We start from the raw sequence: 14,181 nt of genomic DNA, 5'->3' as shown, positions 1-14,181 counted from the left end.
CCGGACTGCATTGAAACATTGGTGGCCGTTGCAGGTAGAATTCATCCCAAGGGGATGGAGTTTATTAAGACCCTCCCGCCCCCAGGATTTCTGGGCTTGGAGTGCTTCCTGAACTTCCCCTGAACAACTTTAACCCAGCGGGATGGAGAGGGAAGCTCATTTTGGGGCCAGAGGAGTTGGTAGCAATGAGTGGAAGCCCAAGTCTAGGGAAAAGAAGGGGAGATGGGATGTGCAAAGAGCCAGGAGGACCAAACCTGGGGCGCTACACCGCACCCGTCCACAGCCACGTGGATGTTTGAACAACCAGTTTCTCCCAGTTGCTTTGGATGTCTGGGACCACTCCAGACCTCTATTTCTAAGTGGCAAGAACAAGAGGATACCACTGTACCCTCTCCCAAAGCCTTGCAAAGGACACCCCTTCACCTCTGCTCCCAGGTGTGGGATAAGAGAAGTCAGCATCTTCCCCCCCCCAAGAATCAAAGCCATAGGGTTTCTGATCTTGGAGAGCCCTTGCTGCATCCTGAGGGTCTGAGTGGCTTCATCCTGGCTTAATGCAGAAGCACGAGGGTCCCCAGGGACTGCTGGCCTTTATCCGAGGCCTCCTTTGTTTGATGGGTTTAATAACTACCTTCCAATTAGACCAAATCTGACCCACCCTGGGCTCGAGCAAGTTTCAGTTTCACCTTCATCATTCATTGTAGGCTCCAAATCTCATGTGGATGGTACCCAAGCACCCACGGGCTGCCCAGGTCATGCTGGGCTGGGTGACATAGGGTGGATGGGGGCAAGAATCACATTCCTCCAGAGACAAATACAGGCAGTGGATCCTTCCCAGGAACTGGGAGCTGGAGAGCAGATCAGAACACAAGTGTTTTACACTTTACAGATCTCTTGCCTCACCCATTAACATTTCACTGGAGAAAAGCACTAAAGCTAAGATGACCATGGAAATACCATCCAAACTGGGACCCTTGTGATAGCAAAAGGGGCAGTCATTAATAATTATGCTGGGAAACAACATATAAAGGGCTACGATATAGATCATCCATTCCCCAGTGAAGGAACAGATCAAACAGGAGGAGAACCCAGTCATCACCATTTCTCTCCCTCCCTTACATGATTACAAAACAAAAGCATAAGCCTCTCCTCATCAGAGCAGGTAGAACTGTCAGTTTCCAATAGGGACACCAAAACTAGCAAGCCATCAAACTAGGCACCCTTTGCCTGCCTAAGGCCATTCCCATGGGCGCAGTCAGCTCTGTCCCTTTTGGTCTGTGCTCAAATCAGAAGAAAATCTGGCTGGTAGTCCTTGTTACAAGGGGACAGCCAGGACCTCAGGGCGGGAACACAGCTTTTTCAGATATTAAGAAGCCACTCCCTGGAGGTGCAGCAATGGGGAGTACTTCCTCATAGGGAGGGAAACGTGTGTGCTAATGAGCACAAGCAGCCAATTCCATAATTCCACATTCAGCCTGCAGGGGGCAACATCTCTCTAGCAATGACCACAGTGCAAGCAACGCGGCAGGAAACCCTTTTAATCCGCCGAGGAACAGGGTTTTGTTTCTGTAAAAAATCAGGTCCATATATTTCCAGTAAGTAATTTTCACCCCTACATATTTTCACATAGGGATGTTACTCTTTTTCTATTTACAGTGCTAGGTACAGAGTAAGTTTTTAACAAATAAATACTTATGGATTGATCCGTTGGTTGACGATAACACAGACTTGCCTGAGGCGTGGAAAGTACAGGGTGAGACAGGAGGGAAGAAATTAGAGATTGGTGAATGTGCGTTAGAAAGCACTTTCCTCTCTGGTTAATAGCTTGCCCAGGCCGGGAAGTGCGTTTGAAAATTTCGGAAAGATCTCTCTCCAAGAACAAACCATTATTAATTTAATTCTTTAAAAACAGAAAATAAAATAGTAATCTTGGTTTCTAAAGCTTCCTCATTTTAAAGTCCATCCTACAGACACGTTAGGTCAATGAGTTCAGGTTTATGCAGGTTTCTACACATTTAAAGCTTTGACATTGAGACTCATGCCTTTCAGATGCATTGATTCTGAAGCACCTCCACCCCTATTCCCACCTAGGCTCGTAAGAGACTGGCTGAGGCCATCCAAGTCCACCCACCGCTGAGAAGGGACTGATGAGGTTCATTTCACCAGGCAGTCCTGCCCGCAGAGCAGGGCAGCCTGCCTGGCCTTGGCTGGCCCAGCCGTAGACACGCCCATGTTTTGAGTCAGTAACATTCCTTTTCCCACAGAACAGGCTGCAGGCCCCTGCCCTGCAGCCATCTGTCCACCTCTCAGACTGGGCTCCATTGTCCAAGCAGCAGACAATCAGCACCTTTAATACCACCCGTGCCCCTGAGCACCCTGACCCCAGGGAGACCCCTTTTCTGGAGAGACCGACAGACTCAGGCAGTTTCGGAGGGAAGGCCTGGAGGGAGAGGAGCCAGACAGTCTGTCCATGGGAGAGGGACACACAGTCCTTAGCACCCTGGAGGGCAGTGTCTCCCACAAAAGCTGCGAACAGATGTTTCAGCTTCGCCTCTGATGACCCTGGGCCAACCAATGGCCCCCCATCTTCCAGGGCTCGTGGTCACATTGTTTCACTGGGTAAAGCCTCTACAGGAGAGGAGGCAGCAAGGTGACCGAAGGAAGGGCAGCTGGGAGGGAGACCTCTGGGGTCCCGCAGCCCAGCAGGGCCATGGCAGCCAGAGGGAGCAGCCTCCCTGCCGGGCCAGGGGTGGATAATGCAGGAGCCCGCCGCCTTCTTCCACTCGCTGACTTGCTGCCTGTCCTCTGGGAGAGACCTCAGTTTCGCTGCTGGCCACAGCTCCCTCCCGCCCAGGGCCCTCGGTACATGCACAGGAGGAATGTCGGGGCCACATCTTCCCCGGAGGGCGCCGAGGCTGCAGGTGGGCGAGTCACCCTGAGTAGGGCAGGGAGCGGGTGGCCCCACAGCCAGGGCCCGGCCCCGGGAACGGTGTGTCTGGCGAGGGTGGCAGGCCACCGGCCCAGAAGCGGTGCCAGCTCCCTTTCTTCCCTGCCCCGCGGTGTGGTCAGAGAGGGGCCTTGACCGAGGGACGCCTGTGGCTCTCAGAAGCAAAGAGGGTTGGGAAGCCCTGGGAAGCAAGGGTCAAGGTGGGGAGGGCGGCAGAGTCACAGAGAAGTACAGCGGGCACGGCAGAAGGTGGTGGGCCCTGCCCTGCCCATCCCGCTCCCCGGCCAGAAAAGTCTCTCCGTGCCGCCAGGCCCCATCCTTGCTTCCCCATGACAACCAGGCAGCACCCAGCTTGGCCTGAGCTGACCCAAGGGTAGGGTCTGGGGTGAGGGTAAGGGAGGTGGTGCCCCTGTCCTTTGCGGGTGAGGCCGGCCCCCACGTGGAGCGCTGGCAGAGAGGAGCCGCGGAGAGTCAGGCCTCCCCCTCCCTCCTGCCCCCAGTGAGGAAGGACCTGGGCGGCGGGGAGGGGCGCCCATCACTTTCCCACCGGGGGAAGCGCAGAGGGGGCTCCGGGCTGGGTCGCCATGATGTGGTAGATGGACTCGCGGAAGCGCTGGTCCCGGCTGAGCCGCTTGGCCACCTCCTTCAGCTCCTGCATGTTGTTGGCTTCCAGCTGGGAGGTCATGAAGGACTGGGACGGCTTCACTGGGGATACGGTGGCCCCACGGGCCGGCCGTGAACAGCCCTCCCTCCACTGGGGCACAGCCCTGTCCCCAACGCCAGCCCCCCTCCCTCGCACCCCATCCTCCAGCCCCTCCCGGCCCATGGGCTCCCATGACCCCGGGAGAAGCCCAAGGTTGGGGGAGCCGGGCTCGGGCCACACTCGGGGCTGGGCCAGCCCCTCTCCCTCCCTGCCCTGCCCTCTTCCTGCCTAGTCGCCGACAGCCCCGACCGTCCCACCCGCCAGGGCCCGGGTGGGGCGGGGGGAGGGGGGGACAGCCACACCCACCGTCATTCCAGGAAGTGCTGGACCGGCGCCGGTGGAAGCGGCAGCTCTTGATGCGGCGAGTGGCCGCCTTGTGGATGTACACGGAGTTCTTCATGATGACCGGCATCTTGGCCTCCAGCTCCGCATTCCGGATGCACTCTTCAAAGAACCCTGCGGCCGCAGTTCCACTGCACCCTCCCCTCCTGCTCGCCCCTCCCCTCCCCAGGATCCTGGTGGGGTGGAGAGGGAAATACGCTGACCCCCATCCCTTTGAAGACCTAAGTCACCTGCCAAAGGGGGCAGAACTTCAGGCTTTCCCCCCACCCCGGATCCAAGAGCCAAAGGCAGCCACGCCCAGGAGATGCCCATCAACACCTATGGGTCACCTAGTGCACACCAGGCCCCCGAGTGGCGCTCCGGCCCCAGGCCGGGCTCAGCAGGGCCTGGACGGCTGGGCAGAGCTCGAGGGCTGGGCCGGCGGCGGGGGCAGGGCTTACTCTTCAGGTGGCTCACGTCAGCCCGCATCCTCTCCTCCTTCTGCTTGTTCCGCACCTTGGAGTTGAGCCCTTGTTCCAGGCTCCGCAAGGCCCCCTCTGCCTCCCGCAGACGCCTCTCCAGTTCCACGCGGACCTTCACCTCAGCCTGAGGGGAGAGGCGAGGAGAGGGAAATGGGTCCTGGTGGGGCAGCTACCATCCCTTGGAGGCCTTCCCTGATCACCCGTGGCTCAGCGGGCTTTCTCGCCTCCAGACTGGGATGGAAGTTACCACATCCTGCTTCTTGTCTTACGCCCTCCACCCGATGGCCGGGACGCAGCCCCTGCACGGGACAGGTGTGTCCAATGATGCCCCGCCGCAGGTCAGGCTCAGGGCTTCCCCTCGTGGTGGCTGCACTGCCTGCACCTGGCTGGTCAGATTAGCGGGGCTCATTCAGGAAGTTGCCCGGTGAGGGGAGGGATGTGAGGGAAGTGTCTCCAGGTGAGGGAAGTAAGCCTCCATGTGAGGGGAGCGCCCCGAGCACCACGTGCTCCCAGTGGCCCAGCACCTTGAGCTCCCGCTCGGCCTGCTGCTTCTCCGCCGTCAGCTCCTGCAGTGAGTTCTGCAGCGCCTGGGATTGGCTGGAATAGAACTCCCGCTCCTCCTCCAGGGCCCGCGAGCGTTCCTCGTTCTCCTTCATCCTGCCCCGGGGAGAGGTGTTCACTCAGGGCCCACTCACCAACGGGGCTTCCAGTGGGAGGGCGGCCCCTCGTAGGGACCTGGCTGGAGAAACCTGAGACCCTGCTTCGTGAGCCCCACAACTGGCTGGGTCCTGTCTCCCAGGTGGTGATGGGGGTAATGTGGTCAGTGAGGGGAGTCCTGGGTCCACGTCTTGCTAGTTCTGTGAGCTCGAAGAGGTCCTCCAACCCCTCCAAGGCTGTTTCCTCATCTGTAAAATGGGGCTGAGAGGACCTGCCCAGCCTGTCACAAAGCTCTGTTAGATAGGCCTAATGACTGTCTGTATGAGTCACACCATTGCAAGAGACAATTATCAAGTCTGTTTAGGATAGTGAAGGATTGCTTCCCATTTGTCTGGTGGGGAAACTGAGTCCTAGCCAAAAGGAAGTGAGTGACCCATTTGATCGAGGACAACTAGAACCCAAGAGCCCAGGTGTCCAGTTCACGGAGAGTCTCCTCTGTGGACTCAGGGGTTTAGGGCTCCCTCACCGCTTCTCTGCCAGGAGCTTCTCCTCCAAGAGCTGCTGCATCTTCTCCTCTATCTGCCTCAGGTTGCTATGGAGACCCCCACTGGGAGGGGGCTCCTCGCTCTGATTGGCCAGTGTCTGCAGCTGGTTCTCATTCTTCTCCAGCATTTCCAGGGTTTTCTTCTTCTCTATGGAGAGTTCCTGGCATGGAGGGAGGCGAAGAAGAGAAAAAGCCTAAGTCAGGTTCTTCGCCATGGCTGCCCTCACCTGGATTTCAATTCCGGGAAGTGAGGCTCTCCTCGCTCAGTCCTCTGAGGGACACCTGAAATGTCTTCATTCTTCCCTGAGGTAAAAGGCCAGCGAGGATCTCCTTCCTCCCACTGAGGCAAGGCTACTCCTCCACCGAGGAAGTCAGGGAGGAGCCCAGCTCGTGGCAGTGGACGTGGACGGGGCACCTACTACAACGGGGACCAAAGGCTCAAGGGCATCGTGAGCTTCTGGGGTCCTTGTTCCTCCAGGAACAAGTGAGGGAGTGTGCTGGGCTTGTGTGAAGAACACCCAACAGGAACCAGTCCAAGAGCAGACTTAGACATTCTCCCCACTTATCAGACTGGGATCATGCACTACTAAGAAATTCTGGAGTTGAAACTACCCATGAGAACGACTTCCTGTGGTAAGACAGGGAAAGATAAACAAATAAAGGCACCACAAAGCCGCAGTCAGTCAAGGGGGAATAGAAAGAAACCTTGCGATCCGCAAGGCAGTTCATGAATCTGGTAACCATCACGGATCTCCCACGACATGCCAGGCTCACTCGAGGTGCTGGGCTTGGAGAGAACTTAAGAAGCAACCTAGTGAAGCTCACTGTTTGGAAAACACAACCTCATGTGTCAAGTGCATTAACAGATGTACAAAGTGCCGTGGGGACCCAGAGCTCAGAGCAAATCCCTCCTTCGAAGAGTCGGGGAACCTTGACCACAGTAATATTTGAGCTGAGCTTTAGGATGAAAGTGTTCTCTAGGCAGAGAAGAGGTGAGAGCACGTTCTGGGGAGAAGGAGCAGTGTGGGCAAAGGTGTGGAGGATGGAGGTCACGGCTTCCTCGGGGCACTTGTGTTCAGTGGTTTAAACCAGATGTGGGGATGTCATTGTGCCGCGTGTGGAGGGGCAGCAGAGGGAGAGGGGACAGGAGGGTAGCAGAGGCTGGGGCCAGAGTGTGCACCTGGACGCCCTGCTAAAGAGTTGGCACCTTGTCCTTGACACATGCGCCCTCCTCCTCCTCCCTCGCTGTTTCCGTATCAAGTGGAGGTGATCTGGCAGTGGATTTTCCCTCATGCTCAATTTCACCGGGGAACAGCTCAGGGAATGAGCCGCAAGAAGGAAGTGGTGGGTGGCCGTGCAGCCCACCCTAATCGATCCTCCATCGAGTATAAAAATATAAGCACTGGGGCTTCCCTGGTGGCGCAGTGGTTGAGAGTCCGCCTGCCGATGCAGGGGACACGGGTTCGTGCCCCGGTCCGGGAAGATCCCACATGCCGCGGAGCGGCTGGGCCCGTGAGCCATGGCTGCTGAGCCTGCGCGTCCAGAGCCTGTGCTCCGCAACGGGAGAGGCCACAACAGTGAGAGGCCCGCGTACCACACACACACACAAAATAAATAAATAAAAAATATATATATAAGCACTAAAGAAGGTGGATTTCCTAAGGCCACAGTCATGGCCAGGGCAAACTTGAATTTGCCCTCAAGTGTCAGCTGGAGTCCCCAATGGTCCACAGAGAAGAAACCCTTTAGATCAGCTCCCCTTCGTGCCCCGTTTCCCTTGCAGATAACTCTCTGGGGCAACACTGCTGGAAAAAACTGTATCACGTGGCCCAACCGACCATGGCTCCCTCCAGGCAGCCAGCCCGCCAGTGGCCCCTCACCTCCAGCATCTGCTGCAAGGACTCTGTGAGGCGCCTCAGCTCCTTTTTCTCTTGCTCCACACCCTTGAGGCATCTTGCAGTCAGTTCTAGCTCCCTGCAGGGACAGAGGGCTGGGTATGGCAGTGTCCCCCACCCCAGGCCCCTTCGTGGCTTCTGCTTCACAGAAGTCTATGCGGCTTCCCTATACAGCTCAGAGGGCTCTTTGGAAGGCCAGCCCCTCACATGGCTGGGCGCTGCCAGCAGCTGTAGGAGCCCAGGGCTGAACGGAGGAGATCCCGGCCAAGTGGGGCTGAAGTCACTTGCTCCAGGTGTACATGAATCTGTCAAAATAAATCCAGGGCCACCCCAAGGGCAGAGAGGAGCACTGGAGAAACAATGGCCTCACCCTGTCTTCCCTGGACAGCCCTTGCTACAGTCTGCTCACTCTGACATGGGACATGGCTGAGGCCCTTCTCTGGGGTGACAAACTCCTTGCTGCTGTCTTAACAAGCCTGGGTCCCCTTGGGCCTTTACACCTGGTTTCCCTTCCTCCTGCTTGTGAAGCCTTTTCCTTCTCCCACCCATTTTCCAACTCCTACCACCCTTCAAGGCCCAGCACAATCTAACCTCTGTTGAAACCCACATATATCTTAATTCCTATAAAACAAGGGGTCTGTGCTGTGCCCTTGAGCACCTGTTTGTACATCACTGTAAACATTGTTGATGTTTCCTGGGTGTGAGTCTGGTTTTCCCAACCAGAGCCTCAAGGGAGAGAGGGCTTATCTTCCATTCCAGGGTCTGGCACGATTCTGGAAGTGAGCAGGTGCTTGGCCATTAGTTGATGAGAGTCTCTGAGCTTCTCCCTCCCCAAAACACACGTCTAATGACTTTCTTTTATAAAGCTGTTTCAAGAACACTCTTTCTGGGCTATCACTGATAATCAGTAGTGATGATGGTGCTGGGGATGATAATGATGGTGATGGTGACAACAACCAGCACCATTAACAGTAACCGGAGCAGTTGTCCCCAAATTCATGGATAGGCGACATAGAATGACCTGGAGGGACTTCCCTTGTGGCGCAGTGGTTAAGAATGCGCCCGTCAATGCAGGGGACACGGGTTTGATCCCCGGTCCGGGAAGACCCCACATGCCGTGGAGCACCTAAGCCCGTGCTCCTCAACAAGAGAAGCCACCGCAATGAGAAGCCCGTGCACCGCAATGGAGAGTTGCCTCCGCTCGCCACAACTAGAGAAAGCCCGCGAGCAGCAATGAATAACCAATGCAGAAGAAAAAAAAAAAGGAAAAGAAAAAGTAACGACCTGGAGAACTTTTTAAAGTACAGTAAGTCCCCTACATATGAACCTTCAAGTTGCAAACTTTCAAAGATGTGAACACGCATTCGCATGTCCAATCACGTAAGTTAGTTTACGTGTCTGGCGTACATTGTCACGTGCGTGCATCCTCTATAAATGGTTGTGCTTTTGTGTGCTTTACTGTACAGTACTGTATAGAGTACAGAGTACAGTATCTTTATCTCAAGCCCAGGAAAGAGCTACTACCCACACGTCACTGGATCGTTTTTTCAAGAGGGTGGATAGAATTGAATCCAGCAAGGAACCAGAACCTGTGCCATCAGCGTCAGGCGTGAGTGAAATGGCAGCTCGCCCTCCACCTCCTGTTGCTGACAGTCCTTCAGCTCTACCATCTCCCACCTCCTCTCCCTCCTCCAGTCAGTAACTCTTCTTGCCTGTTTACTTGATGCCAGCCCCTGTATGCCAGTTGTACTGTACCACTGTACTTTTCAAGGTACTATGCTGTAAGATCGAAGAAGTTTTCTTTATTTTCTGTGTTTGTTTTATATGTATTATTTGTGTGAAAAGTATTATAAACCTATTACAGTACAGTACCATACAGCCGATTGGGTCAGTTGGGTACCTAGGCTAAATCTGTTGGACTTACAAATTGGACTTAGGAACAAGCTCTTGGAACGGAACTCGTTCATGTGTAGGGGACTTACTGTATAGATGTCTGGGTCCTAACTTCAGCAGATTCTAATCTTCTTAGATGATTATAATATGCAACTGGGTTTGCAAACCATACACAGACTAAAGATCCCCAGGGACAGACATCATTAGCCAGAATGTGAAGAGACTGTGCAGGAAAGACAGGGAATGTTGAGGATTTTGGCCAAGGGCACCTCCAGACCAGCCTGACCTGTCTGCCCCGGGTATGGGAGGTTTGCCCGAGGCAGGAGGGGGTCATTGCTCATGGGGATTTCTGACTGCACCTGCCCATGCGTCATGCTCCAGGGTGCAGAAGTGGCTCATCGGTGTGGGGTCTGCAGCTTTTTCTGGGCACACTCCAAGGCCCGGAGCATTGGGAGGACAGATCTAAACCAAGTCATCAAGCAGTGAGGATCTCCTGCGGGGAGGCCTCTCCAGCCTATCGGGAAACATGGGTCCTACGTGTCCTAGCCTGGGTGCACCTTGCCCCCGCCCCATTCCCCCAGGCACCACCACCTCTTATTTTTTTTATTATTATTTTTTTTTGCGGTACGCGGGCCTCTCACTGCTGTGGCCTCTCCCGTTGCGGAGCACAGGCTCCGGACGCGCAGGCTCCGCGGCCATGGCTCACGGGCCCAGCCGCTCCACAGCATGTGGGATCTTCCCGGACCGGGGCACGAACCCGCGTCCCCAGCATCGGCAGGCGGACTCTCAACCACTGCGCCACCAGGGAAGCCCCACCACCACCTCTTGATCTGCTCCTGTTCCATCTTCAGCTCCTGTACCACCTCCTCAAACTGCTGCTTCTCGGCCTCCAGCACCTGGTTCAGGCGCTCAAGCTCCTGAAGAGAACCAGAGAGGAAGAAAAGCGTCACAGGCAGCAAAGGGCTCCTGAGGCCAGAGAGCCCCGCTCTAGCCCAGGGGACCCTCTGCGGTTCAGCGCAGTCTGCACCAGACCTGGAATTAAGCCCTGAGGAGCCCTGGTCCCATTCAGTGACACACAGTCTCAATGACACCGAGATGTGTGATGAACTGGGCTCACTTAAGACACACTTAGAATATATATGCATACGCGTGTGTGTGTGTGTGTGTATGGAAATGAATCACTTTGCTGTACACCTGAAGCTAACACAACATTGTAAATCAACCATACTACAATAAAAATCTCAAAAATAAATAAATAAAAAATGAAACAAAACAAGAACACACTTAGCATGCTGAGCTAGGGTTTAGAAAGGATCCCAACATTATCTCCTGCGCCAGGATGTGATGATAATTCTAGATGTCTGCTCCACTGGGCAACTCCAGTCACTCGCACCCTAAGGCGTGTTGGCTGGCCCCCAAGCCCTGGAGGGAAACGTGTGTGTGTGTGTGTGTGTGTGTATGTGTGTGTAGATTTCCATTAAAGATCCCTGGTGTGGCACCTGTTAGAAGCCGCAAAGGAAAGCTATTCCCAATCCCAAAGTCAGAGAGTAAAGCCCTTTTCCTCAAGGCATCTGGGAAACAATGAGCACAGGTGGCTGCAGCCTCCCCTGGACTCACCCCCAAGGGAACAGTACAGCCAGAAAGCCCAGGACAAGCTGGCCCGGGGAACCAGACCAGTCCCTTCAGGATAGCCAGCGAGCTCAAGTGTTTTCCCAGCAAGCAGGGGTTCTGCCCCCCAGGGGTTCTGTTTTCCTGGGGTTCAGTGGCAGGTGGTATTGAGGGGTGCACTTCAAGCCAAGGGTGGTTAGAAGCATTTTGTGACAACTGTTTTGTTCTTCCACATTTCACGCTGTGGGAGGATATTATTTCTAGATCCACTTTCTCTCTCATCTTCTAGCTCAAAATTACGCCCTCATTCTTCACTCAGGGGCTTTGTTCTCAAGGAATGGAAACCCCACCAGGGGGTGGGGCTGCCTGTAGGGAGAAGTTGCCCTTGGCTTTGAGGAGAATCAGAGAAGGAATAAAACCCAAAGGAAAGGGAAGAGTCCGATTAGTGACCCTAGAGTCACTAAAACTAATGTTTTCAAAGAACGTTCAATGACGTGGAAGACTGCTGAAGGTACAGTGTTAATGAAGGTAAAATGAAAGGTATCATGAAAAAGGCCATAAAACTGAATATCTGATGTGATCCTATTATGTTTAAGATATATATAAGAATATTATATAGGAAAAAAGACCAAGGAAAAACACCAAAAAGTTGACAGTAGGGGCTTCCCTGGTGGTGCAGTGGTTAGGAATCCACCTGTCAATGCAGGGGACACGGGTTCGAGCCCTGCAAAGCCTGTGCGCCACAGCTACTGAGCCTGCGCTCTAGAGCCCACGAGCCACAACTACTGAGCCTGCGCTCTAGAGCCTGCGAGCCACAACTACTGAGCCTGCACTCTGGAGCCCGCGAGCCACAACTACTGAAGCCCGTGGGCCTAGAGCCCGTGCTCCGCCACAAGAGAAGCCACCACAGTGAGAAGCCCGCGCACCGCAACGAAGAGCAGCCCCCGCTCGACGCAACTAGAGAGAAGCCCACGCGCAGCAACGAAGACCCAACACAGCCAAAACTAAATAAATAAAATAAATTAAAAAAAAAAAGTTGACAGTAATTACCGATCAGTTGTGGGGTTAAGGATAAAATATGTTTTCTTCTTCATGTTTTCCAAATTTTCTACAAAGAGCACGATTTCTACCGTTAGGGGTTAAAGTTCTATATTAAAGAGGAAAAAGAAAGAAAATCTCCTTCCTGGTTGCTCCCTTCCTTTCCACCTTCCATTTCATCTGGGTGATTCTTAAATGAAGCTGATGTCCAGGTAGAGCCTAAGAATGCTGATGGGAGTGGAACACACAACCTGTAACTGAAGCAGCCAGAACTTTCTGTTCACACGGCCCAAGGCGGCATGAGTGTTTGCGGCACCGCTGCCATGACTGGGGTCAGCTAAGACCCCCTGCAGCTGAAGGCTTTCTCCACCACATCATGCTTGTGCTTCTGACTTTTTTTTTTTTTGCTTCTGACTCTTGCACCTGACTTAAGTTGCCAAAGTATGAGGTTGGAAAGAAGGCACTAGACGGCAAATTCCAGCTCCACGGAAGGAAGAGCTTCCAAATAGTGGAGCAATAATGCAAAGGATACCTCCGGAGGTAGTGAGCTGCCCATGCCAGAATCAGGATCAGTAACCATCAGGGAGGTCGGCAGAGAGCCTCACCTTGAAAGGGGCCGTCCTTTCCAGCTCCAAGAGTCTGAGTTCTGACTGGGAGCACCCCGCATGGCAGGAACCCTGCCTGACTTGGCCCTGGGCATTTCTGATTTCCCATGTGCCTGCCCACATGCAAGGCTGAGCTCTCACAGTTCAACCAGAAAAGGGAAGGTAGGCAGGCTGCCCTCCTCCAGGGGATAAGAGTGATGATAAGGGAGCCGGGGACAACTGAGGGACCTGCACCCAAGGAACGGCATTGTCTTCTGACCCCAGGGCAGAAGAGCCCAGGATGGCTCCCTCTGAACTCTCAGCTCGTACCCCAAGAGTTCCCTGCCCTTTCTGCCAAGTGGAGGATGTCAGAGCTGCACCATCACACAGCGCGTATCTGCACAGGCCTTACCGGTCCACAAAGCACTCCCTGGCTTCTATTTCACTGAGCCCCTCAGCAACCTGGGAGCTCGTCAGGCACAGCCATCGCTCTTACTGGAGCACCACAGAGCCAAATCTGTCCAAGGTCACACAGTCAGTGATAGACTGGTACCAGACCCTGAGTCTCCTTTTAAACCAGACTGCCTCTTGGAGACCAGAGAATCTTCAGCTTCTCACTGGGCCATTGTACCAAATGCCTTTCTAAGTGGCCCAAGCAAGGTACTCCCAGACCATCTCTGTGACCTGCAGTGGAGATGGGAAGGGTGAAGGGGGCAGGTGGGTCCATAATATAGATGAACAAGTTAAGGAAGGAAAACCCTCGACAGAATGACTCCGTGAGTTCTATTCCCAATCTAGAGCACACAGCTGACACCGGAATGAGAACCCGAGCACATCCTCTCCCTCCTGCCAGCCCAGAGCAGCCTTTACCAAGGTGGACCCAAGCTGGACCCAAGTGAGTCTTGTTCACATTTTGTACCCAAAACCCAGGACGTTCACAGCTGGCAGGTCTCCTTCCTTCAGCGTGCTATGGCTTTAAGCAACGTCTGTGAGCAGTGGGTCTCTGCTGGCCTCATTTCCTGGCTAAAGACCTAGATAGAGTGTCTAAATTTTCCTCGGGCTGACTGCTGTCCCAGATTTAGTCTCTCTGATGGATAAGTCTGTCTCTCTCTGCCAGCGGCTGTGTCTGTCACTCCATCCCATCCCCTGGCTTCCTAAATTACCTGCTTTTAAGTTGCTGACAACCCACCAGAAGTCTCACTTTTCAAAATGTGCAGAACTGTATGAAGAAAATGCCAAACTCCTAATGTGGGAAGAGCCCAGATGACAGCGCGGACCCAGCAGCCCACACGCTGCGGGGGAGGGGGGAAGGCTCAGTGCCGTCATGGTGCCAATCCTCAGATCCGTGCAGTCCTAATACAAATCCTCAACAGATTTTCTTTTCTGTTTGTCTGGGTTTGGGTTTTTTGTTCGTTTGTTTGTTTTGTAATTGACAAAATGATACTGAAGTCCAGCTGGAAGAAAAATAGGGCAAGAATACCTGATACATTTTTGGAAGAAGAAAAATGAGGG

The 14,181-nt window shown here is 54.1% G+C and overlaps 1 protein-coding gene across 2 annotated transcripts in view; it reads right to left on the bottom strand.

The window, feature by feature from the left end:
* Positions 1–1,516: 1,516 nt before the first annotated feature.
* PLEKHD1 (pleckstrin homology and coiled-coil domain containing D1) overlaps positions 1,517–14,181 on the bottom strand; it is a 30,336-nt gene continuing 17,671 nt past the window's right edge. For both annotated transcript variants that reach the window (XM_049706906.1, XM_004262166.4), the window contains 7 exons: positions 10,262–10,356; positions 7,532–7,625; positions 5,634–5,812; positions 4,975–5,107; positions 4,430–4,574; positions 3,954–4,103; positions 1,517–3,649 (listed from right to left, as the gene is read on the bottom strand). In XM_049706906.1, the coding sequence (XP_049562863.1) occupies positions 3,480–3,649; positions 3,954–4,103; positions 4,430–4,574; positions 4,975–5,107; positions 5,634–5,812; positions 7,532–7,625; positions 10,262–10,356 (966 nt within the window). In that variant the 3' untranslated portion in view covers positions 1,517–3,479. The remainder of the gene's footprint in view (positions 3,650–3,953; positions 4,104–4,429; positions 4,575–4,974; positions 5,108–5,633; positions 5,813–7,531; positions 7,626–10,261; positions 10,357–14,181) is intronic.

Source organism: Orcinus orca, chromosome 2, assembly GCF_937001465.1.
Source record: "Orcinus orca chromosome 2, mOrcOrc1.1, whole genome shotgun sequence".
Taxonomy (NCBI): domain Eukaryota; kingdom Metazoa; phylum Chordata; class Mammalia; order Artiodactyla; family Delphinidae; genus Orcinus; species Orcinus orca.
The sequence above is the reverse complement of the archived record's forward strand: the minus strand, read 5'-3'. Positions and strand labels throughout refer to the sequence as shown.